The sequence below is a fragment of the Trichomycterus rosablanca genome, chromosome 8 (genome assembly GCF_030014385.1).
Source record: "Trichomycterus rosablanca isolate fTriRos1 chromosome 8, fTriRos1.hap1, whole genome shotgun sequence".
NCBI lineage: Eukaryota > Metazoa > Chordata > Actinopteri > Siluriformes > Trichomycteridae > Trichomycterus > Trichomycterus rosablanca.
The window spans coordinates 33,287,069-33,313,432 of NC_085995.1; the positions used below are offsets into that span (position 1 = coordinate 33,287,069).

At 41.8% G+C, this 26,364-nt stretch overlaps 1 protein-coding gene across 1 annotated transcript in view; it reads right to left on the reverse strand.

Annotated features, from left to right (window-relative positions):
- The window catches only part of tmtc3 (transmembrane O-mannosyltransferase targeting cadherins 3), an 84,963-nt gene that overhangs the window by 48,092 nt on the left and 10,507 nt on the right, over nt 1-26,364 (reverse strand). The window contains exons 4-7 of the mRNA XM_063000755.1: nt 22,150-22,249; nt 20,199-20,314; nt 12,998-13,170; nt 9,296-9,548 (exon numbers count right to left, since the gene is read on the reverse strand). Coding sequence (XP_062856825.1) covers nt 9,296-9,548; nt 12,998-13,170; nt 20,199-20,314; nt 22,150-22,249 — 642 coding nt within the window. The remainder of the gene's footprint in view (nt 1-9,295; nt 9,549-12,997; nt 13,171-20,198; nt 20,315-22,149; nt 22,250-26,364) is intronic.

Consider the following 26,364-nt stretch of genomic DNA (forward strand, 5'->3'; position numbering starts at 1 on the left):
CCCCTTTGATAGCCGCTCAGGTGGCGTAGTGGTAAAGAAGACACGCTGCAACCAGAGCTGGATTCTGAGTACGTCGTATCGAATCCAGCTCTGCCTTACCGGTTCGAGGTTGAGTGGCTGTATGAGCAACGATTGGCCGGTTGCTCAGTTAGGGGGAGGGACAAAGAACCGGATGTCGGGTCTCTCTCTGTCAGAATGCGATTACGACCTCTGCCGGCTGATTAGAGGCACCTGCACAGAGATGAGGAAGAGTGCCCTTAGGGTGTGTCTCTCCGCATGCAACGCTAGGTGGCGCCACACTCATCAATGTGTGGGTGGTAAAAATGCATCCGGTTGCTGCCCATGTTTTGGAGGGGATATGGGTTAGCGTCGATCTCCTCGGTCAGGGCAGGGTTCGGCATAGACAGAAGCACGATGCAAACTGAACAATTGGATGCGCTAAAGGGGGAGAAAAAGGGGAAAAATAAAAAAAATAAATAAACAGCAGAGGGCACTGGCGCTATTCACCTCGCTTGGTTGATGTCACTAGCGCTACGCGCCTGGTTGCCAAATTCACGGTTTTTCATCCAAATTGGGCTTAATTCAATGTCATAGTGTCATATTTTGTACCTACCTCAGAAATAAAGATAATAACAAATATATAAAATTTTATTTTTTTTAAGAGAAATGATAAAAGGAAACTTTTTTTCAATTTCAGTTCGGGAATCGGGGAAAAATCGTATCGTGAACCCAGTATTGTGAATCGCATCGCTTCATGGGTAGAGTGTATCGTTACATCCCTAATGTATAGTCATAGCTATTTAGCAGCATCTTATATACAGTGTATCACAAAAGTGAGTACACCCCTCACATTTCTGCAGATATTTAAGTATATCTTTTCATGGGACAACACTGACAAAATGACACTTTGACACAATGAAAAGTAGTCTGTGTGCAGCTTATATAACAGTGTAAATTTATTCTTCCCTCAAAATAACTCAATATACAGCCATTAATGTCTAAACCACCGGCAACAAAAGTAAGTACACCCCTAAGAGACTACACCCCTAAATGTCCAAATTGAGCACTGCTTGTCATTTTCCCTCTAAAATGTCATGTGATTTGTTAGTGTTACTAGGTCTCAGGTGTGCATAGGGAGCAGGTGTGTTCAATTTAGTAGTACAGCTCTCACACTCTCTCATACTGGTCACTGAAAGTTCCAACATGGCACCTCATGGCAAAGAACTCTCTGAGGATCTTAAAAGACGAATTGTTGCGCTACATGAAGATGGCCAAGGCTGCAAGAAGATTGCCAACACCCTGAAACTGAGCTGCAGCACAGTGGCCAAGATCATCCAGCGTTTTAAAAGAGCAGGGTCCACTCAGAACAGACCTCGCGTTGGTCGTCCAAAGAAGCTGAGTGCACGTGCTCAGCGTCACATCCAACTGCTGTCTTTGAAAGATAGGCGCAGGAGTGCTGTCAGCATTGCTGCAGAGATTGAAAAGGTGGGGGGTCAGCCTGTAAGTGCTCAGACCATACGCCGCACACTACATCAAATTGGTCTGCATGGCTGTCACCCCAGAAGGAAGCCTCTTCTGAAGTCTCTACACAAGAAAGCCCGCAAACAGTTTGCTGAAGACATGTCAACAAAGGACAGGGATTACTGGAACCATGTCCTATGGTCTGATGAGACCAAGATTAATTTGTTTGGTTCAGATTTTGATTTGATTTGATTTTATTGAACCATTTCATATTTTATAAATAGATACAATACCTCCTATAAAAAACTGAAACAGTCAGGGATAACACAAAAAGTCCATAGACTTATTTCCATTGTGGTCACTGTGGTCCCCACAGATGGTCTCAAGCATGTGTGGCGGCAATCAGGTGAGGAGTACAAAGATAAGTGTATCATGCCTACAGTCAAGCATGGTGGTGGGAATGCCATGGTCTGGGGCTGCATGGGTGCAGCAGGTGTTGGGGAGTTACATTTCATTGAGGGACACATGAACTCCAATATGTACTGTGAAATACTGAAGCAGAGCATGATCCCCTCCCTCCGGAAACTGGGTCGCAGGGCAGTGTTCCAGCATGATAATGACCCCAAACACACCTCTAAGACGACCACTGCTTTATTGAAGAGGCTGAGGGTTGAGGTGATGGACTGGCCAAGCATGTCTCCAGACCTAAACCCAATAGAACATCTTTGGGGCATCCTCAAGCGGAAGGTGGAGGAGCGCAAAGTCTCGAATATCCGCCAGCTCCGCCAGGAATATCCGAAAAGCATTCCAGTGGCAACCTGTGAAGCTCTGGTAAACTCCATGCCCAGGAGAGTTAAGGCAGTTCTGGGAAATAATGGTGGCCACACAAAATATTGTCACTTCAGGAACTTTCACTAAGGGGTGTACTCACTTTTGTTGCCGGTGGTTTAGACATTAATGGCTGTATATTGAGTTATTTTGAGGGAAGAATAAATTTACACTGTTATATAAGCTGCACACAGACTACTTTTCATTGTGTCAGTGTCATTTTGTCAGTGTTGTCCCATGAAAAGATATACTTAAATATCTGCAGAAATTTGAGGGGTGTACTCACTTTTGTGATACACTGTAGTTACAGTTAACGTTGTATAGTTATCTATTTATTAGGGATGTCCCGGGCCGATCAAGGCATTTTTTAACTGATCGGAATCGGCTTTACTAAACCCGATCCTAATCCCGATCTTTTGTTTTACATCAGCATGTCCGCTGTGTGGAAATAGTTTGAATTGGAAAGTAAAACAAGTCCAACAGCGGTGTAATGTCTGCAATGCGAGCGTTTCACGAGGCGGGAGGAGCAGAGCTGCGTTCATTACTGTAGCATTTTACTATTTATATGGTGTGTGAGTCGAGGATCACTCCGGTTTACAAAACAACATAGTGATGCACTCGTTTAATAAAGAAATAAATGCACGGTATATTCACATATTGTCAGGAGCAGAACACTTTATTAACTTCTTCTGTTACGGTTCCAAATAGCGGACAGCTGAGTCAAGCACACTATTCCATGCACTATGGAAGCCCCAAAGGGTCAAAACACACTCACTTCGCATAGAAACGTCCATCAAACCATTGTCACAATACAAGCACTTTAAAAACTGGCTTTCCTTCATAACAAAAGAGCCTTTCCATTTTATTTTGGTATTCAGGTTTTACTGTAATGCTTTTAAGTAACTTTTTTCTTATATTCAAGTTAAGCTGCTACACAGATTTCTGTTCATTTTTAGTGCATCACTGCATTAAACAGATTTTTTTTCTTCGAATGTAAAGTTTAAAGTAAAACTAATTATCTCACTCATTTTGATTGATTTTGTAAAAATACAAAACATTAAGCAATAGCTTGGATGCAACATTTTTCCCTACAGCACTGCAGAGCTATTTAGTTGTTAAACATATACACTGGATTAATTTGAATAACTGTAATGTACTTGAAGTGTGCACTGTGTGAACAGTATTATCCAGTTCTTATCTAGACAATATCTAGAAAATACAAGTATCGGTTTGAGACTCGGTATCGGATCGAGATCAAAATTAATAATCGGGATCGGTATCGGGAACAAAGAAATGTGATCGGGACATCCCTACTATTTACACATCTTTTATTACTATTATTGTAGTTATATATATCTAACTAACCTTTTATTATTATTACTGTTATTATTATAATATATGCTTAATCTCATTCATATCCATATGCCTATTATTATTATTGCTATTATGGATATAGTACTAAGTACATAGATATAATTCCATACATGTAAATAGCTATAGTTATAACTACAGTATACAGTGTATCACAAAAGTAAGTACACCCCTCACATTTCTGCAAATATTTCATTATATCTTTTAATGGGACAACACTATAGACATGAAACTTGGATATAACTTAGAGTAGTCAGTGTACAGCTTGTATAGCAGTGTAGATTTACTGTCTTCTGAAAATAACTCAACACACAACCATTAATGTCTAAATAGCTGGCAACATAAGTGAGTACACCCCACAGTGAACATGTCCAAATTGTGCCCAAATGTGTCGTTGTCCCTCCCTGGTGTCATGTGTCAAGGTCCCAGGTGTAAATGGGGAGCAGGGCTGTTAAATTTGGTGTTTTGGGAACAATTCTCTCATACTGGCCACTGGATATTCAACATGGCACCTCATGGCAAAGAACTCTCTGAGGATGTGAGAAATAGAATTGTTGCTCTCCACAAAGATGGCCTGGGCTATAAGAAGATTGCTAACACCCTGAAACTGAGCTACAGCATGGTGGCCAAGGTCATACAGCGGTTTTCCAGGACAGGTTCCACTCGGAACAGGCTTCGCCAGGGTCGACCAAAGAAGTTGAGTCCACGTGTTCGGCGTCATATCCAGAGGTTGGCTTTAAAAAATAGACACATGAGTGCTGCCAGCATTGCTGCAGAGGTTGAAGACGTGGGAGGTCAGCCTGTCAGTGCTCAGACCATACGCCGCACACTGCATCAACTCGGTCTGCATGGTCGTCATCCCAGAAGGAAGCTGACGCACAAGAAAGCCAGCAAACAGTTTGCTGAAGACAAGCAGTCCAAGAACATGGATTACTGGAATGCCCTGTGGTCTGACGAGACCAAGATAAACTTGTTTGGCTCAGATGGTGTCCAGCATGTGTGGCGGCGCCCTGGTGAGAAGTACCAAGACAACTGTATCTTGCCTACAGTCAAGCATGGTGGTGGTAGCATCATGGTCTTGGGCTGCATGAGTGTTGCTGGCACTGGGGAGCTGCGGTTCATTGAGGGAAACATGAATTCCAACATGTACTGTGACATTCTGAAACAGAGCATGATCCCCTCCCTTCGAAAACTGGGCCTCATGGCAGTTTTCCAACAGGATAACGACCCCAAACACAACCTCCAAGATGACAACTGCCTTGCTGAGGAAGCTGAAGGTAAAGGTGATGGACTAAATCCAATTGAGCACCTGTGGCGCATCCTCAAGTGGAAGGTGGAGGAGTTCAAGGTGTCTAACATCCACCAGCTCCGTGATGTCATCATGGAGGAGTGGAAGAGGATTCCAGTAGCAACCTGTGCAGCTCTGGTGAATTTCATGCCCAGGAGGGTTAAGGCAGTGCTGGATAATAATGGTGGTCACACAAAATATTGACACTTTGGGCACAATTTGGACATGTTCACTGTGGGGTGTACTCACTTATGTTGCCAGCCATTTAGACATTAATGGCTGTGTGTTGAGTTATTTTCAAAAGACAGTAAATCTACACTGCTATACAAGCTGTACACTGACTACTCTAAGTTATATCCAAGTTTTAGTTCTATAGTGTTGTCCCATGAAAAGATATAATAAAATATTTGCAGATATGTGAGGGGTGTACTCACTTTTGTGATACACTGTATATTGATATTACTCATAGATATGTAAGTTTACTGATATTCTCTGTTTTTTTGCACGGTGCTACTATTTGCACTTCTGGTAGATGCTAATTGCATTTCGTTGCTTTGGACCTGTAATAAGCAGTGACAATAAAGTTGAATCTGTAGCTGTAGCTGTAGGTCCCGTGATGACATTGTAGGATTATTGGAGATTTCTTTACGCATCTTGCGGTCTGCTCTTGGGCTGAACTTGCTATAACGGCCTGACCTGGCCATGTTGGCAGTTGTTTTAAATGTTCACCACATGTAAATGATTTTCCGGACAGTGGAATGGCTGATTTTTAATGATATCACTTACTTCAACAATCAAGAGCAAACCAAACTAATGTCTGAGGTTTAAATAAAACTCCACTGTCCTCTAACGATGGTCTAATCATTGCAGCAGATGTGGTGCACCGGATTCTAATTTTAGACATTTTAAGTAGTAATAAATGTGGGGGTGTCCTAACTTTTTCCTCACAATAAATTTCCATTTTTGTTCATTACGTTTAAAAGTAATTTTTTAACATTTTATTTGTTTAGTTATATAAGCTCCATCTCTCAGTACTGTTCAAATGAAGCTCAAATGTCCATATGTTTAACTATGTTCAAAAAGACAAAAGGATTTCATGGGGTGTCCTAACTTTTTCACATGACTGTATATTAACCGAGACTCGATTCTAATAACTGAGACATCCATCTCAGCAGACGCTGTGTTTAGAATAATCTGCAGAATTTGCTTTGGCATCCACTTCAGAGTAAGTCAAAGAAATCAAAACGTTAGGACACAGTTGCAAAGGGTGGATTAAACAAAGAGGAAAAACATCACACTAGGTGTGAAAAGGCAAACAACTTCGCAGTTATTTCAATCGCGCGGGATCTAGCCGGCCAAGATCAACTAGAATAAAAGACACAATTGTACTAGCCGAAGCTTTAGGAGAAATTCTCAAGCTGTGTGCGGTATTGCTGGCACGACTGGAGCAAGAGAGGGTGAAATTAACGACTGACAACGTGATAATATATCCTGTTTGCACAGAACAAGTGTCAAGGGTCTTAACACAGGAACTCATTAGCACAGTTAGCCAGGGCCAAAGCAAACAGATCACTATCCTTATGCAACCTGTTGAAACCGTCCTAGCAGTGTGAATTATCTCAAACTTTTGAGGCTGATCCGTTATAAAAGATTTGTGGCCTCGCATTTAAATGCCAGCGGATTGAGAAAGTTCAGCGGAGAGACGCGCATGATGGATGCTCTGGAGTGTTATTGCACGAGAAATTATCAGAAAGTTCAACTTCTTTTTCCTTGAGCACACAAGACGACAAGATTTAAAAGCGGGAACTTTTGCAAGCACAGACACTGTCAAAAGTCAAACACATGTGGCCGACAGAACAATAAGATATAATGTTTAATAATGTGAAAAGGAAGGGGGAAGAGCTGTGGCAGTTGGGAGAGCTGTAATAAAGCACTGACAATCAGCAATTCATTTTTTTTTCTTGATTTCCCCCTTTTTCTTCCAATCTGTTAAGTCCCTATTGTGAATCTGCTGTCGCATTGCATGACCTTAGACCTCAGGGACAGTCGGATTACCACACGGTCCCTCAGACATGTGTCCGACCTGTGGCAGCTGCCGATGTTGGATTCACACACAGAGCTGTTTCGCATACATAGAGCCATGCTATACTCCATGTGACTCGTACACCCCGCTCAACTTAAGCAGACACCCGGACCTGTTTGAAAGGTCACATTTTAAAGCTGGTTAAGACCCCAGCCAACCTTCCCTTCCTCAAACACAGCCGCTCTGGCCAGTTCGGTGGCAAAGCCACTCCTGTAGGGGTGTGTTGCTTGTATGTTAACCCTGTGGCACCCAAGCACCCGACAATCAGAACTTCAGAACCCAAAAAGACAACTTTAGGAACTTAATTCAAAAGTCAAATAGCAAGTGCACATACTTCAACTGCATAGGTTACAAAAACTAGAGATGTTAAAGTGTCACATGTCATGGCAGCACATGGCAAACCTGGACAAAGGGCATCTGAAAGAGACAGATGGCCCTTTAGAAAACAGTTCAAAACAAGCCTGCCATTTAAAAACATCTTGTATATAAAACCGTGTTCTGAACACGTCAGAATTGGTGGTGTTGGTATTAATGGGTAGATTTTCCTTCTGAAGAATAATCCAACATCCTAAGACAAACATTTCAGAACTTGCATAACAGCACTGAAGCAAGGATTACAACTGTTCAGGAGATAAATGGCAGACTTGCGTCTGCTTAGTCTAAATATTATTCAAGGTTTCTGTTATTTTGTCCACCCCCTATACATGCAGAGCTGTAGAGGAAAAACTACAAACAATTATAGCATGAAATGTAGAAACCCTACACCCACATTCACTTCTTTCTAAATCATTTACAAGGATGTGAGATTTATTTCCTGGAACAACAGTAAAAAACTGCAGTCACACAACCCGGAACACTCACAAAAATGCCTGCTCGCATGAGCTGGGGGAAAGACCCTTGGTGTACCATTTCAGGAACTGCTATGGTGTAGCACTTCAGGTCGTGATGGAATATGTGGTCAGAGTTTTACAGTTGCTGCATCACTGCATCAAGTTCAGAGGCTCTAAATTCTTACTGTGCTGGGTTATCAAAAGCAGAAATTCAACTTCATAATGTTAACTATAGCTGTTTGTTTGTTGCCTTGTACGACACATCAACTTATTTTACTGTAAAGCCATTTCTTTAGCAAAGTCTGGTAAGGATCATGGGTTCTACTGTCCTTACAACCTAAAAACATCAGATGAACCAGAGAGTGTGCGAGTTTGAACGTCAGCTCTGCTACTGGCAGGCTGCGCTCCAATACGGACCTATTCGGTCGGGTAGGATCTGCCGAAGGAGATTTTTCATAACTTCTACAACTGCAACCTCTGCTGGCTGATTGATGGTGACTGCACAGAGACTGGGGGTAATGGGGATCAATGTGTGACTCTTGGTGTGTGTTAGTCATGGCTCTCCTCGGTCAGAAGCTGAGGTCAGCAGCAGTAAAAGAAGTTATTTATTTATTAATCAGGATCATGTTTTTCACACTTTGGTTACATTCATGACAGGACAGGTAGTTACTGGTTACACAAGATTCATCAGTTCAAGTTTAATGTTAATGTTATACACAGTAATGGCCATTATTGAATCGCCAATTTACCTCACTCACACACCTTTGGACTGTGGGAGGAAACCGGAGCTCCTGGAGGAAACCCACACAGACACGGGGAGAACATGCAAACTCCACACAGAATGACCAGGACCACCCCACCTGGGAATGGAAGCCAGGACCTTCGTGCTGTGAGGCATCAGTGCAACCCATAGAGCCACCATGCCACCCCAGTAAAAGAAGCGAAATGCCATCGGGTTAATGAATACGTCTAGATTGGGGGGTAAATTAGAGACGATCTAACACTGAGGCCGGACACTGGATAAAATCTGTGTGATAATATAAAATACTAGATTTATTTTAAGCTTACTGGACATCCCATTGCTAAACCATGGGTATTGACATAGAGTTGGCCTTCTCTTTGATAAGCTTTCCACAAGATTTTGGAGTAACCGTAAACTTTTAAAACCACTTGAAAAACGTTGACTTATTTAGGACACTAGGACACTTATTAAGGTACTAGTCTAGTAATCGCAAGGTTGCTGGTTCAAGCCTGACCAATGCCAGATTAAGGATCGTTTTAACAGTCATTTAAATGGTCTGCAATTGCCCTTACCTATAATATCTCTGTTGGTAAAACATTTAAACCCTTCATACCTATCTGGATGGTTTATCTCCAAACGTTTCACAAACTTTTTTTGTCAATGTTGTTTATTAACTAAACTTCCAGTCTTACCATCAGGACAGTCTTGGCAGAGCTGTGTCCATGGCGCAGGCTGTGATAGGCCAAAAGGCCTAGTAGCGTGTAGAACACCAGCGTTGCAAGATTACGCGGGTCTACAACAGACTCCACCAACGGTATCGTGCCCATGGTCCAGTCACAGCACAGCTCGGATGGGTTAAGTAGGAGCCAGGCATTTACTGGCAGCAGGTAGTTAAAGGTGAGCTGGCGAGCAGGTGTGGAGCTGACCGCTGCCGGGTTATCAAACCTGCACAAAAACACAGCTGATCAACTCTTCAGGTTTAACAGTCAGAATAATTAACAGACGCACAATAACGAATGAAAATTTACACAGATGAGCCAAAAAAAAATCTGAACCATCAGCCTAATATGCTGTCCAAAGAGCACTGACCCGCAGACTACACAGGGACTCCACAAGATCACAGGGTCCTGTTCTAACCCCATACACAGAAGGATTCAAACCGAAAATTCCTTAATTGCTCTGACGGCCAGTTTTAATTAGTCAATAGTAGACAGGATTTAGCATGGTCACTGACTGACCAGCGACTATGTGGCTTCATAAACACAAGGGATCGATGCAATGTTGAACACATTCACCTCATCAACAGTATTGAAATGATGTGCAATTTGAGCAAGAGTAGCTCTTTTGTTGGTACGTACCAGATGCTACAGCCTACAGTCCTCTAGCAACAAAAAGTCTTGGCCGCCCAACAACCTGTTGGCAGTTTGTGAGGTGTCCCTCCACAGAAAACCGCACCATTGGTGGATAAGCACCATTCTGCCTGTGAGCAATCCTTGCTGTTTTGGATCAAATTCAATAGTCAACTGGTAGCCCATTTGAACATCAATCAGGTTAATCTTTATGCTGCCCAATTCTTGCAAAATTCAACTCACATCAGCCTATTATTTTTAGTTTTCTTTTTCCCCATCTAATTAAATCCAATTACCCATTTTGAACTATGACCCCTATTGATGCAGACCTCCACCCCTTCTTTTCACCTGCATGTGGCAAGTTCATATGGCGCTCAGTATTGCGCACTGCTTTCCATTATTTCTCATCTTATTGTGCAGGCGCCATTTGTCAGCCAGCAGAGGCTGTAATTGCAGCAGTTATGGCAGAGCTGAAATTTGAATTCATGTGTTTAAGATGTTAACTTTGGTGTGCCAGCATGTTTTACAGCTGTGCCACCCGAGCACCATCAGCCCAACATTTAATAAATCTCTGACTATGACATGCACATGTTTGATGGGTGGTCCTAAGGGTTTGGCTCATGAAAGTATATGGCAACCTATTCTGTAACAATACCAAAGAGCAGTTTAATTACTTCTAGGACATACCGTGGTACCTTAAAACTCAACAATTGGTTCTGGGACTGGATTCTCACAGTTTCTCAAAACCTTGAGCTGTAACACAAGTTTAAAAGTGAAACAGGAGAAAAATCCAGATAAACACAGATACATGTGGAGCTTTCAGAGTGGATTTGTCGGTTATTCCACACAAATGCAGATTCATCTCATTTTCACACTTTGATGACGTTTTACCACACAGCTTAAGCCAAGCGCTGAACAAAGCGGCTGGTTATTGTTTTATTTCGTTTATGCATTTTCTCCCCTTTTTCTCCCTTTTAGCGCGTCCAATTGCCCGATTGCGTCATGCTTCCTCTCCACCAATGCCGATCCCTGCTCTGATTAAGGAGAACGAAGCTAACCCACGCCCCCTCCGACACGTAGGCAGCATGCCGTATGCATCTTATCACCTACACTTTGATGAGTGGAGTGCAGTGCAGCTCAGCACTGTGTACGGAGAGACACACCCCGAGAGCACTCCTCTCTCATCTCTGCGCAGGCACCATTAATCAGACAGCAGAGGTCGTAATTGCACCAGTCAGGAGAGAGAGACCCCATCCGGCTTAGTCCCGATGTTCATGCGGTCGCTCAGCCCGGCCGGGAGGCAGAGCTGAGATTCGGTACGATGTATTCGAGATCCCAGCTCTGGTTCCAGCGTATGTTTTTACCGCTGCGCCACCTGAGCGGCCCTGCGGCTGGTTATTGTTAAATTTAAATTAAATAAATACTTTTTTTTTTTTAAAGAAACTGAAGACGTTGAGTTTAATGGAAATGTTGAGTTTAAGGGTACAAATTTCTCGATGAAGGGCATTGAGTTTCAAAGATTTTGAGTTTAGGGGACGTTGAGTTACAAGGTACCGCTGTATTAGGAAATGTTTTCTTTGTCTTTGCCAAGGTTCTTCAGGTCTAGAAAAAACGTGCACTGTATCAACTAACTTGGACTCACTGGTAATAAAATAGACGTATAAACATACTGAGATTGTTTAAATTAAAAATATGCATGAAGCAGTTTGGGCATTGCAACTTTACCATGAAGTGCCAAGTAAAGCTTGTTATGACTGCTTGTGAATGTAACCCGATAGCCATGCAAATGCAGCCCGAAGTGTCATAATCAGTTATTGTTACAGATATTGATATAAATTCATTTTAAAAGTTGAGAGCAGAGCAATTTACTAATGCACACACATTCCAAAAAATGTCAATCATTTTCAGCAAACTGGGTCAAAGTTCAATTAGGAAAAAAAAAAACACAAGCGCAAAGCGGCATAGGAACAACGCCACTTCTCATGTGAATGCTCCCTAAGTAGTACACAACCAATTGGATTTAGTAATGTTGGCACACTACTCAGCAAGGCACTTAGTTTGTGGTGGTGTAGGTGGGGTAGAATTAACTAGACACTGTATTGAGTACCATTATTTACTAATGTTATAAAATATTGACATCTGGGTGGCGCAGGGTCTATCTAAAGATCGGGGTTAAAATCTCAAAGGTGCTATCGGCGGTCCATCGCAGGGCTTCGGCCACCCACCCCCCTCAGACACAGACATGATTGGCTGTGTCTAAAGGGGGGTGGGTGGCCGAAGCCCTGCGACGGATTGCCTTGTGCCTAGTGTTTCCAACCCCTAGGTGGGAGCACCGTCTCGTTGCAGCTCAACTGGTCCGTGGTGCAAAAAAGGTTGGGGACCGCTGTTCTAGTCTTCAAAAACTTGCAGTTCATACATGTTCCTGGATTCAGAATGGTACACCTACACACCAGAACCTTAGCTTCAGGGTGGCTGACCATGCCAGGAGGATAAGAGCTCACTGTTTTAGTGTCCTGGCTCCTCACTGGTGGAACAAGCTTAGGCAGCTAGTTCGAACAGCTCAGTGAGCCTAAAGACATGTCTTTAACCAATTCATAGGGTGACGTCTCTTCTATATTCTGCACATTGTTTGTTTAGTATTATATTGCTCATGCCCCCTTCAGTTCTCAGTTTGAAATGTTCCTTGGCTACAGACTGGATCGAGTTGATTGAGTTATAAATGTTTAAAGGTTATTCCAAGCATGTTGAATCTTAAACCTTCAGCAGATGGAAAAACCAGCAGGTTAATAAAGGGCAAACACAATGACAAAAACACCTAATAAAAAACAGAACTACTGCTTTGAAAACTAAATCATCTTAAATAAAAAGAAGACATGAATTCAGTTCTGTTGTTTTTCTGTGCAACGTTCATGTGGCTTGAGTTTGGCAGCTGGCAGTGACCTATGTTTTCAGAAAAGACAAAGACTTGGCTATGCCCATCTCTGTGTTCCAATCTTACTTGATAATGAATACTGGTAGCTTTGACATTTCCTGTGACTTGCTTACCTGGTGAAAACTGGCAGCTGGGACTGAATGACCTGCACTCGCACAATGACCAGGAGCAGCGTGCTAATAACCAGCACCACCAGCTTCAGCAGGGTCTGCAGGATTGAGTAGGGGAAAACGTCCTTCCCTCGTAGCACCTGAACCGCTGTCTCAATCAGCATGGGCAAGGTGAACTGTGGGCAGACAGATAACAGGTAGCAGGGTGAAGATAGGATTTGACTTTGTTTACTTTGTCTGATGCACTGTGTCTACTGTAATCTTCAATAATTCAATAATTCCTATCTGTATCTATCTATCAATCAATCAATCAATCAATCAATCTATCTATCTATCTATCAATCTAATCTATCATCTATCTATCTATATATCCACCTATCCATCTATCTATATATCCACCTATCCATCTATCTATCTATCTATTTATTTATATAGCTATATATCCACCCATCCATCCATCCATCTATATATCCATCCATCCATATATCCATCCACCTATCCATCCATCCATCCATCCATCCATCTATCCATCTATCTATCCATCATCTATCCATCCATCTATCCATCATCTATCCATCATCTATCCATCCATCCATCCATCTATCTATATATCCATCATCCATCTATCCATCCATCTAACTATGTAATCTGGTCTGCAGAGAGTTTACTAGACTCAGAAAATAAGAACAGACAATAAAATTGCATGTTAGTGGTACTGAAAAGAGGACCAATGTACAATAATAAAAAAGAAAAAAAAGAAAATAGGCAACCTACAGCATCTTAAGAGCCCAGAGAGCTGTCTGCTCCCAAATCCTTCAAAGCCAGTTCTGATAAAAGGCTTGTAATAGATTCCAAACGCTGCCTTGCTGAATAATTGAAAGAGCGCAATGAACTCCCAAAAGGATCACAAGGCCTTTAGTGTGCACTGGATGGCAGACGCACGATGATGGATAACTTCAGCAAACCAACTGGTTTTCAACCTGGCTTTACTTAATGACCGATTACTTATATTGATGGGAAACAGCGAAATGCGTCAAGGCAGTTAGAGTACAGAGAAAATCCCATAAATAACAAGGATCATATTTCACTTTGAAACAAAAGATTGTTATCTCGATGAGTGATCTATCTGGTGAGGACATTTTCTGTGCATTATCTGTGAGTCACTGTGCCCGGAGGATGTAAAAGCTGCTGAAATCACTTAGGGTCATGTCAATAAGGTTTTTTAAATAAATACTGAAACTGTTTAACGAAACAAACACCACGTGCAGAGCTAGCTTCATTAGCATTTGGTAAAATGAGGAACAACAAAAATCTGTTACTACAACCCCTGGCAAAAATTATGGAACAAAATTATTGGAAGATGTTCTGTCAATTGTTTAATTTTGTAGAAAAAAAATAAATCACAGACATGCCACAAAACTATCATTTTTCAAAATGTCAACCTTCTGGCATTAAGAAACAATAAAAAAAAGAAACAAATATAATAGTTGTGGTCAGTCACAATTGCTTTTTTTAGATCAAGTAGAGGAAAAAAATATGGAATCACTCAAATCTGAGGAAAAAATTATGGAATCACTCTGTAATTTGCAGTTTAAAAACAAAACATCTGCAGCAGATTAGATTTGCTAATTATTCTTCAGTTTAAAAAGAGTGCTTACACCTCGGAGAGCTGTTGCACAAAGCAGATTGTCATGAATCATGGTTCCAAAACAAGATATGTCAGTTGAAACAAATGAGAGGATTATAAAACTCCTTCAAGAAGATAAATCATTGTGGAATGTCGCAAAAGATGTTGGTTGTTCCCAGTAAGCTGTGTTTAAAATCTGGACCAAGTACAAACAAAATGGGAAGGTTGTAAAAGGGAAGCACTGGTAGACCAAGTAAGACATCAAAGCATCAAGATAGAAAACTTAAAGCAATATGTCTTGAAAACAGAAAATGCACAACAAAACAAATGAGAAACAAGTGGCCGGAAAGTGGAGTCAATGTCTGTGACTGAACTGTAAGAAATCACCTAAAAGAAATGGGATTTACATACAGAAAAGCCAAACAAAAGCCATCATTAACACCTAAAAAGAAAAGAACAAGGTTAAAGTAGGCTAAAGAAAAGCAATCGTGGACTGTGGGTGACTGGATAAAAGTGATCTTCAGTGATGAATCGCGAATCTGCATTGGGCAAGGTGATGATGCTGGAACTTTTGTTTGGTGTCTGTCCAATGAAATTTATGAAGATAACTGCCTAAAGAAAACATGTTAATTTCCACAGTTGTTGATGATATGGGCCTGCATGTCGGGTAAAGGCACAGGGGAGATGGTCTTCAATAAATGCCAAAGTCCACATTGAAATTTTGGACGCTTTTCTAATTCCATCGGTTGAAAGGATGTTTGGTGATGATGACTTCATTTTTCAAGATGATAATGCATCTTGCCATAGGGCAAAGGACGTGAAAACTTTCCTTCAAGAAAACATATAATGTCAATGGCATGGCCTGCAAATAGTCCGGATCTCAATCCATTTGAAAATCTCTGGTGGAAATTGAAGAAAATGGTCAATGACAAGGTTCCAACCTGCAAAGCTGATCTGGCAACAGCAAGAGACAGTTGAAGGCAGATTGATGAAGAATACTGTTTGTCATTAATTAACTCCATGCCTCAGAGAGTTTAAACCATTATAAAAGCCAGAGGTGGTGCAACAAAGTAATAATGGTGCAGTGTTTTCTAATGATTCCATAATTTTTTCCTCAGATTTGAGGAAAAGAATTTTTCCTCTACTTGATCTAAAAAAAAAAGCAATTGTGACTGACCACAACTATTATATTTGTTTCTTTTTTTATTGTTTCTTAATGCCAGAGGGTTGACAGTTTGAGAAATGATAGTTTTGTGGCACGTCTGTGATTAATTTTTTTTCTACAAAATTAAACAATTGAAAGAACATCTTCCAAGAGTGGTGATTCCATAATTTTTGCCAGGGGTTGTAGTTTACTCTTTTAAAAAACATCCAATGTTTCATATTTTGTACAGAGGAACATTGATTTAATGGACTAAAAGGTGGAAGCACAGGTCAGTACAACTGGCTTGTCCGAAACAGCGAGGCGCATAAGGTCCACAAAAGTGCTAAACATGCACATATGATAAACAGTTAAATGAACAACGTAAACAGATATTAGATATTTTTAATAGATTTAAATAGATGATTATTTTTCTACACTGAATTTCACTGCATACTGTTTTTCTTTAGATCTACGTATACTCACTGCTTGTTTCTTTACACCATATTCCTCACATATGTGAGCCACAGAAACACCGCTTTCCACTTTCTTAATAATTTCTAACTTTTCAGCAATACCTAGATGCACCCTCTTTCGCTTACCACTTTGCTTGTCTTTTCAAAGCCATAACTAAGCACTAGAACATAATGCATAAAAAAACAGAGAAAAAGATGAGAACAAAGCGAGCCTCCCGGGAAACATAGCGCATTACTCATGTAAACAGAGAGACGGGGTGCTGGCTAGAGCACAATTACTGAACTCCTGGGTCTTGGTACGCTTCTCGCATATTTCAAACAATCGGACGGGACATTTAGTTAAATCCAAAATCCGTTAAATGGAGGTCCGTTAAATCGAGGTAGCTCTGTAAATGCAAACTCATTTGGATTCTGATGTCTGCAACACACGAAAAAAAGGGGAAAGGGCAAATAGAGAGAGAAAAGTCACAACAAGCAGGTCAATTGGTCGGGTATGAAAGGAGGATCCACCAAAGGCTCAGAGTTTGCAAGTTCAGATGGGTCGTGACTCGACACTTGGTGACAGAAGAGTTAACCAGTCCCTTTTTACCTTCAATGTAAATAACCCAGATCACACACTTATCCCATTCCAATGTTTGATGCGTGTGTTATAGTTTTATGCAGTGCACTGCTGTCAAATAACTGCCTGATAGACATACAAAGAAGCAGGTGTACAGGTGTTCCTTAAAAAAAAAAAATATGTAAAAAAAAAAAATATATACAGTGTATCACAAAAGTGAGTACACCCCTCACATTTCTGCAGATATTTAAGTATATCTTTTCATGGGACAACACTGACAAAATGACACTTTGACACAATGAAAAGTAGTCTGTGTGCAGCTTATATAACAGTGTAAATTTATTCTTCCCTCAAAATAACTCAATATACAGCCATTAATGTCTAAACCACCGGCAACAAAAGTGAGTACACCCCTAAGAGACTACACCCCTAAATGTCCAAATTGAGCACTGCTTGTCATTTTCCCTCCAAAATGTCATGTGATTTGTTAGTGTTACTAGGTCTCAGGTGTGCATAGGGAGCAGGTGTGTTCAATTTAGTAGTACAGCTCTCACACTCTCTCATACTGGTCACTGAAAGTTCCAACATGGCACCTCATTGCAAATAACTCTCTGAGGATCTTAAAAGACGAATTGTTGCGCTACATGAAGATGGCCAAGGCTACAAGAAGATTGCCAACACCCTGAAACTGAGCTGCAGCACAGTGGCCAAGATCATCCAGCGTTTTAAAAGAGCAGGATCCACTCAGAACAGACCTCGCGTTGGTCGTCCAAAGAAGCTGAGTGCACGTGCTCAGCGTCACATCCAACTGCTGTCTTTGAAAGATAGGCGCAGGAGTGCTGTCAGCATTGCTGCAGAGATTGAAAAGGTGGGGGGTCAGCCTGTCAGTGCTCAGACCATACGCCGCACACTACATCAAATTGGTCTGCATGGCTGTCACCCCAGAAGGAAGCCTCTTCTGAAGTCTCTACACAAGAAAGCCCGCAAACAGTTTGCTGAAGACATGTCAACAAAGGACATGGATTACTGGAACCATGTCCTATGGTCTGATGAGACCAAGATTAATTTGTTTGGTTCAGATGGTCTCAAGCATGTGTGGCGGCAATCAGGTGAGGAGTACAAAGATAAGTGTGTCATGCCTACAGTCAAGCATGGTGGTGGGAATGCCATGGTCTGGGGCTGCATGAGTGCAGCAGGTGTTGGGGAGTTACATTTCATTGAGGGACACATGAACTCCAATATGTACTGTGAAATACTGAGCAGAGCATGATCCCCTCCCTCCGGAAACTGGGTCGCAGGGCAGTGTTCCAGCATGATAATGACCCCAAACACACCTCTAAGACGACCACTGCTTTATTGAAGAGGCTGAGGGTAAAGGTGATGGACTGGCCAAGCATGTCTCCAGACCTAAACCCAATAGAACATCTTTGGGGCATCCTCAAGCGGAAGGTGGAGGAGCGCAAAGTCTCGAATATCCGCCAGCTCCGTGATGTCGTCATGGAGGAGTGGAAAAGCATTCCAGTGGCAACCTGTGAAGCTCTGGTAAACTCCATGCCCAGGAGAGTTAAGGCAGTTCTGGGAAATAATGGTGGCCACACAAAATATTGACACTTCAGGAACTTTCACTAAGGGGTGTACTCACTTTTGTTTCTGGTGGTTTAGACATTAATGGCTGTATATTGAGTTATTTTGAGGGAAGAATAAATTTACACTGTTATATAAGCTGCACACAGACTACTTTTCATTGTGTCAAAGTGTCATTTTGTCAGTGTTGTCCCATGAAAAGATATACTTAAATATCTGCAGAAATGTGAGGGGTGTACTCACTTCTGTGATACACTGTATATATATATATATATATATATATATATATATATATATATATATATATATATATATACAGGGGTTGGACAAAATAACTGAAACACCTGGTTTTAGACCACAATAATTTATTAGTATGGTGTAGGGCCTCCTTTTGCGGCCAATACAGCGTCAATTCGTCTTGGAAATGACATATACAAGTCCTGCACAGTGGTCAGAGGGATTTTAAGCCATTCTTCTTGCAGGATAGTGGCCAGGTCACTACGTGATGCTGGTGGAGGAAAACGTTTCCTGACTCGCTTCTCCAAAACACCCCAAAGTGGCTCAATAATATTTAGATCTGGTGACTGTGCAGGCCATGGGAGATGTTCAACTTCACTTTCATGTTCATCAAACCAATCTTTCACCAGTCTTGCTGTCTGTATTGGTGCATTGTCATCCTGATACACGGCACCGCCATTGGATGCACATGGTCCTCCAGAATGGTTCGGTAGTCCTTGGCAGCGCCCATCTAGCACAAGTATTGGGCCAAGGGAATGCCATGATATGGCAGCCCAAACCATCACTGATCCACCCCCATGCTTCACTCTGGGCATGCAACAGTCTTGGTGGTACGCTTCTTTGGGGCTTCTCCACACCGTAACTCTCCCGGATGTGGGGAAAACAGTAAAGGTGGACTCATCAGAGAACAATACATGTTTCACATTGTCCACAGCCCAAGATTTGCGCTCCTTGCACCATTGAAACCGACGTTTGGCATTGGCACGAGTGACCAAAGGTTTGGCTATAGCAGCCCGGCCGTGTATATTGACCCTGTGGAGCTCCCGACGGACAGTTCTGGTGGAAACAGGAGAGTTGAGGTGCACATTTAATTCTGCCGTGATTTGGGCAGCCGTGGTTTTATGTTTTTTGGATACAATCCGGGTTAGCACCCGAACATCCCTTTCAGACAGCTTCCTCTTGCGTCCACAGTTAATCCTGTTGGATGTGGTTTGTCCTTCTTGGTGGTATGCTGACATTACCCTGGATACCGTGGCTCTTGATACATCACAAAGACTTGCTGTCTTGGTCACAGATGCGCCAGCAAGACGTGCACCAACAATTTGTCCTCTTTTGAACTCTGGTATGTCACCCATAATGTTGTGTGCATTGCAATATTTTGAGCAAAACTGTGCTCTTACCCTGCTAATTGAACCTTCACACTCTGCTCTTACTGGTGCAATGTGCAATTAATGAAGATTGGCCACCAGACTGGTCCAATTTAGCCATGAAACCTCCCACACTAAAATGACAGGTGTTTCAGTTATTTTGTCCAACCCCTGTATATATATATATAAAAACTGGTCCGATGTACAGGCGTTGCTAATAAAGTGACTGGTCCATTTTTGTTTACAATAAACACCACCAAAACACTTCCCATTGTTATTGATTAATTGGGGTTTAAGTAACTCCACTATAGAGGGACCCAAATGCCAACCAAAATGCCTAAAATTATAAAACTCAAGACAGGCAGAGAGAGAGAGAGAGAGAGACAGACAGGCTGGCAGACAGAAAGACTGGCATTCAGGATAAACTCTTACCCCTTGAGCAACAAATACTTCATAGACACAGCAAATCCCAATCACCGTGATTCCCTGCTCCTTGCAAAGGGTGGCAACAGCTACCAGGAAGACAGTAAAAAGGATGGGTGTCCACACTAAAATAAAACAATGTTGCAGGTTAGATAATGTAAAACAGAGCACTAGCTTTAACTTGTACACATCATATAATGTTTAATAAATGACACCTTTAAAAGCTATTTTGTTTCTTTCAGTTTTTATCTATTTAAAAGACTGACATTTAAAACCAAGCTGTGACAGAAGTCAATAATATAATCACTTTTTACATCAACCTACACTATACAGCCCGAAAGTACAAGAACACGTGAATGTGATCTTGTTGCATTAATATGGATTTTTCAACCTCTTTAAACCCTGTTGCAGCTTTAACAGCCTCCACTCACCTGAAAAGGCATTCCACAAGACTTCGCGAGTGACTGTACGCATTAGTTGAAAGAGCATTTGTACAGTCAGGCACTAACGTTGGTCCCACAATCAATGTTTAAATTAATCCAAAGGTGCCGTCATTAAAACGTGGATTTAATAAACCTTGGTATTTGCACCTAAACTGCTGTCTAAAAGATAGACGCATATAATTTATTCCATACAATTGATTTTATACACCAGGTTGTGTGTAAAATGACACTGTTGTCAAAAGCAATAAGTGTGGCTTAAAAATAATAAAGACATAATCGTTCATAAAGAGGGGCATCTGCATACTTTTGGACATATACTGGACAGAAAGTTCAACATATGCATAAACTGTACATAAATTGCCAATCATATCTGTGTGGATGCCTGGCTGGCTGATAACAGCATTGAAACTCAAACCCAGATCTCGGGGGGTGGCCGTATATAAAATATACACCGATCAGGCATAACATTAAAACCACCTCCTTGTTTCTACACTCACTGTCCATTTTATCAGCTTTACTTACCACATAGACGCACTTTGTAGTTCTACAATTACTGACTGTAGCCCATCTGTTTCTCTGCATGCTTTGTTAGCCCCCTTTCACGCTGTTCTTCAATGGCCAGGACCCCCACAGGACCACTACAGAGCAGGTATTATTTGGGTGGTGGATGATTCTCAGCACTGCAGTGACACTGACATGGTGGTGGTGTGTTAGTGTGTGTTGTGCTGGTACGAGTGGATAAGACACAGCAGCACTGAAGGAGTTTTTAAACACCTCACTGTCACTGCTGGACTGAGAATAGTCCTCCAACCCAAAAACATCCAGCCAACAGCGCCACACTAACACACCACTACCATGTCATTGTCACTGCAGTACTGAGAATGATCCACCACCTAAATAATACCTGCCCTGTGGTGGTCCTGACCATTGAAGAACAGGGTGAAAGCAGGCTAAAAAGATATGTAGAGAAATAGATGGACTACAGTCAGTAAATGTAGAACTACAAAGTGCTTCTATATGGTAAGTGGAGCTGATAAAATGAACAGTGAGTGTAGAAACCAGGAGGTGGTTTTAATGTTATTGCTGGCTGATCGGTGTATTTTAGAGATAGATAAAATGAGGAGGGTGATAATAGGTAAAAACTCATGGCAGATCATTATATATATAAAGGCCAACAAGAGCAGCACCAGTTGATTTAATAATTTGATGTCGGTTATAATCACACTATGATTAGTCACCTCAGATCAGGAAGGGAAAATAACTTTGTTTTTCCATAAGAAAGTTATTACCACCCTCAGGGTTTTTAGACGATAGGAAATAAATGAAAAAGTGAGAGTACATCTAGAAACTGCATGTCATTCCGATAGATCAAAACTGACTAAACCCTGTCCTTAAATGTTCTGGGTGGGGAGTAGTTCAACCTTATGAGCAAGTCACAGCCTGGCGACATGGCTTTAGAATGAACCTGTTGCCACATGCACGGCTCAGTGACACTGAAAAGACTGACGACGACTTACCGATCGAGTGATCTGGGCCTTTTGACTTGGTATAAGCCAGAAAAGCTGCCAGCAGAAATATTGAGGACAGGAGTTCAGCTCTCCCGACAACACCTGTGATCTGGCAGAGAATGAAGAAAAAAAAAAGCAAAATCGAATTCATTTCAGGAAAACGTGGACGGTTATGGGAAAATGAACAGCAAAGTGAAAAGTGCTGCACTAGACGGAATTCAATATAGAGCGCGTCGCTCGAATCATGCCTGCTCTACAATAACAAGGACACACAGTGTCACTGATGCAAAGCAGCACTGCAGTGAAACAGACAAAACAGCCTCCGCGCAAAACTGCACGACACCACTCGCCTCTGCCAGGCCCAATTTAACTGTACATAAGGCATGACGGGAAATGTACAGTGAGAGGATGAACTGTAGCAGATCTCTGCAATCTTTTTTAAATGAAGCAGAAAATAATATTCTGCAAGCCCAACCATTCTGCCCCTATACTGAATGCTATTCATGAAAACTGTTAAAACCAAACATTGCATGACTTGCAGCACCAGTTTTACATATGTCCGTATCTGGAGAAGTTTAAAAAATATTTTCTATGCTCAGAACATGAGTTTCTTTAGTTATTTCTGTCATGGGGTGGCATTAATAAATAAATTACATAAATAAATTACAGATTCTTTTAGAGCAGCTGTTGAAAATGTCTTTAAGGAAGCATTACAAACAAAAGACACAGTAAAGCATTAGTTAAATGGAAAAACCTCCAGTGGAAGTGAAAGCATTCTGTATGGTATATTAAAGCTATTGTTAATTTTTTCCCTTCAATTTTACTCTGAGAATACAACTGCAATATTTTAAACACAGAGTACATATACTTTAAGAATAAAGGTGTAATTTTTTACTGGACATTGACAATAAAGGTTTACTTTCGTAGCTAAAGAAATACTTAATCTCCTGGCACATCAGCATCAACATGTTATCAGTATAGGAACACTGAAAAGGCTTTGCAAAAAACTGATTCTGAAGCATTACGACATTTTCAGAATATATATATACACCAATCAGCCATAACATTAAAACCACCTCCTGGTTTCTACACTCACTGTCCATTTCATAAGCTCCACTTAGTCCATCTGTTTCTCTGCATGCTTTGTTAGCCCCCTTTCATGCTGTTCTTCAATGGTCAGGACTCACAGGACCCCCACAGAGCAGGTATTATTTGGGTGGTGGATCATTCTCAGCACTGCAGTGACACTGACATGGTGGTGGTGTGTTAGTGTGTGTTGTGCTGGTATGAGTGGATCAGACACAGCAGCGCTGCTGGAGTTTTTAAATACAGTGTCCACTCACTGTCCACTCTATTAGACACTCCTACCTAGTTGGTCCACCTTGTAGATGTAAAGTCAGAGACGATCGCTCATCTACTGCTGCTGTTTGAGTTGGTCATCTTCTAGACCTTCATCAGTGGGCACAGGATGCTGATCACGGGGCGCTGCTGGCTGAATATTTTTGTTGGTGGACTATTCTCAGTCCAGCAGTGACCGTGAGGTGTTTAAAAACTCCATCAGTGCTGCTGTGTTTTATCCACTCATACCAGCACAACACACACTAACACACCACCACCATGTCAGTGTCATTGCAGTGCTGAGAATGATCCACCACCTAAATAATACCTACTGTGGTGGTCCTGTGAGAATCCTGACCATTAAAGAACAGCATGAAAGGGGGCTAACAAAGCATGCAGAGAAACAGATGGGCTACAGTCAGTAATTGTAGAACTACAAAGTGCGTCTATGTGGTAAGTAAAGCTGATAAAATGGACAATGAGTGTAGAAACAAGGAGGTGGTTTTACTGTTATAGCTGATCGGTGTATATAATATATTATCAAGGATCCCCAATATTTTGCAGTTGAGGTGGGTATATTGCTGCTCACGCCTCCTCTGACCCACGCGCAGCCCTTAACTGAACCCTTTTCCACCCATTCACTCTGCACAGGCGCCTCTATCCGCCAATCAAAATCCTTACACAGTGTGAGAAGACCCCACCCACATATTCCGGTCATCCCTCCCTGAAGGCACTGTCAATTATGCCCACTAGATGGCGCCGGTGGCAATGCGAGTTTCAAACTGAGGAGTTCCAAATCTCGGTGCTGGTGTGCTAGCCGAATATCCAGCTGTGCCACCCGGACGCCTATTTTCAGAATATTTTGACTTGATTCTTGAAATTAAATCTTTTGAAATTCTTAGAATATGATATTCTTAAAATTAAAACACAACATTATTCGCAAATTATTGTATTTATTTATTTGGGTTTTTATGCCATGTTTAACACTATTCTCAAAGCAAAATATAAAAAAATATATTTAACAGTGGCCCTAATACACTGTTGTAGTAGACGCCTGTTTTCTGTGCTCTGAGGATTTGATTTGAAATGGATACACATGCCATTTTTACCCTTCATTCTACACATACAAAAATTATTTTGAAAATGAAAGACTAAAATCTCTTATTTACAAAGACTTACAGACCCCTTTGCTGTGGTACCTATTGCAATTTTAACTGATCTGACAGTTTGAAAGGGCAAACACAGTCTATAAGCGGCAACATGTAAACTCCAAGGAACCGTCTCTGCAATCAAATAATGGCAAAACTTAGACCAGTGTGAGGATACAAAACAACGTCTTAGGCTTCACGTATTCCCAATATCACAGGAGGCCTTGGCTCATCAATGCAGCATTTCATAAATCACTGTTGAAAGAAAGGAAAATAAAAAAACTCGCTCGATGTTTGTTAAACAGCATGTAAAGGACTCTGGCAGGCAGGAAAAAGATTGTCTGCTCGTATGAGATGTAAACTGAACTCTTTAGTCAGAAGAGCAAGCACCATGTCTGGTGAAAACAGGCACCTGGCTAATACTGTATTTATGATGAAAGGTGCCGGCATCATGCCATGGTGTGTCTTTCAGCAGCAGGGACGAGGAGACTGGTATGAATTGAGGGGCGAATGAAGGCAGACACATTCTTGAATAAAGTATCTTCTAAAGCACATAAAATGTCAGGTTTCATCAAATCTCCTGGTTTAAAAACCTTGAGGATTTTATTTACAGCAAATAAGGAAGAAATAAAACAATAGTACTTAAAATCACTAAAAGCAGGAAGGCATTTTCTAAATTATCATTTGAAATGGATAAACACAAGGTTCAACAAGCATTCGTTCTACAAAACTGAATCAACTCCCAATCTATTACTGCCACCACATGGAAGTGTTTGCAATGGCAGTTTAAAACAACATTTCTATGTTCCATGTTTTACACACTTTGGTTACATTCATGACAGGACAGGTAATCACAGTTCAAGTCTTTAATGTCAAACACAGTCACAGACAATTTTGAATCTCACTTCACCTCACTTGCACGTCTTTGGACTGTGGGAGAAAACCGAAGTCACCAGAGGAAACCCACGCAGACACAGGGAGAACATATAAACTACAAACAGAAAGTACTAGTACTACTCCACCTGGGAAACGAACGCAAGAGCTTCTTGGTGTGAGGCGACAATGCTACCCACCGAGCCACCGTGCCAGCCTAAACCCCCAGCAGCCCAAGGGATGACATTGGGGGTTTTAAAGAGGCCCTTGTTTTAAACACATTCAAAACACAAACTGCTGCCGCTCAGGTGGCACAGCGGTAAAGTACGCTAGCTCCCCAGAGTTGGGTTTCCAGATACATCGTATCGAAACTCAGCTCTACCTTTCCGACTGGGTTGGGCGGCAGCATGGACAACGTTTGGCTGTTGTTCAGGGTTAGGGGTAGAAGTCGGAGCATAGGTCCTCATAACTGGTTGACTGACGGCACCTGCACAGGGCTGAGGAATAACACTGAGGGGGGTGTGACCCTCCGTGCGCAGTGTCTCTCGGTGTATGAACTCGGCTCGTGCAGGTGAAAAATGCAGGCTGTACTGATTGCATACTGGAGGGGGCGCAAGTCAGTTGAGTGGCGTCCTCGGTCAGCGGTGAAGGGTCGAATCAGTATAGAGGACGCAATCAGGGTAACTGGACATGACTAGATCAGGGGATAAAAATTGGGGGGAAAAATAGATCATTAAAAAAAAAACACAAACTGCTAAGTTCAAATCTCAGCTTTACTACCGGCAGGCTGGGCGCCTGCACGGACAATGATTGGCTCGTCCGTCAGGGTTGGATGCCGGAGAGGATTCCTCATAACTGATGTAAT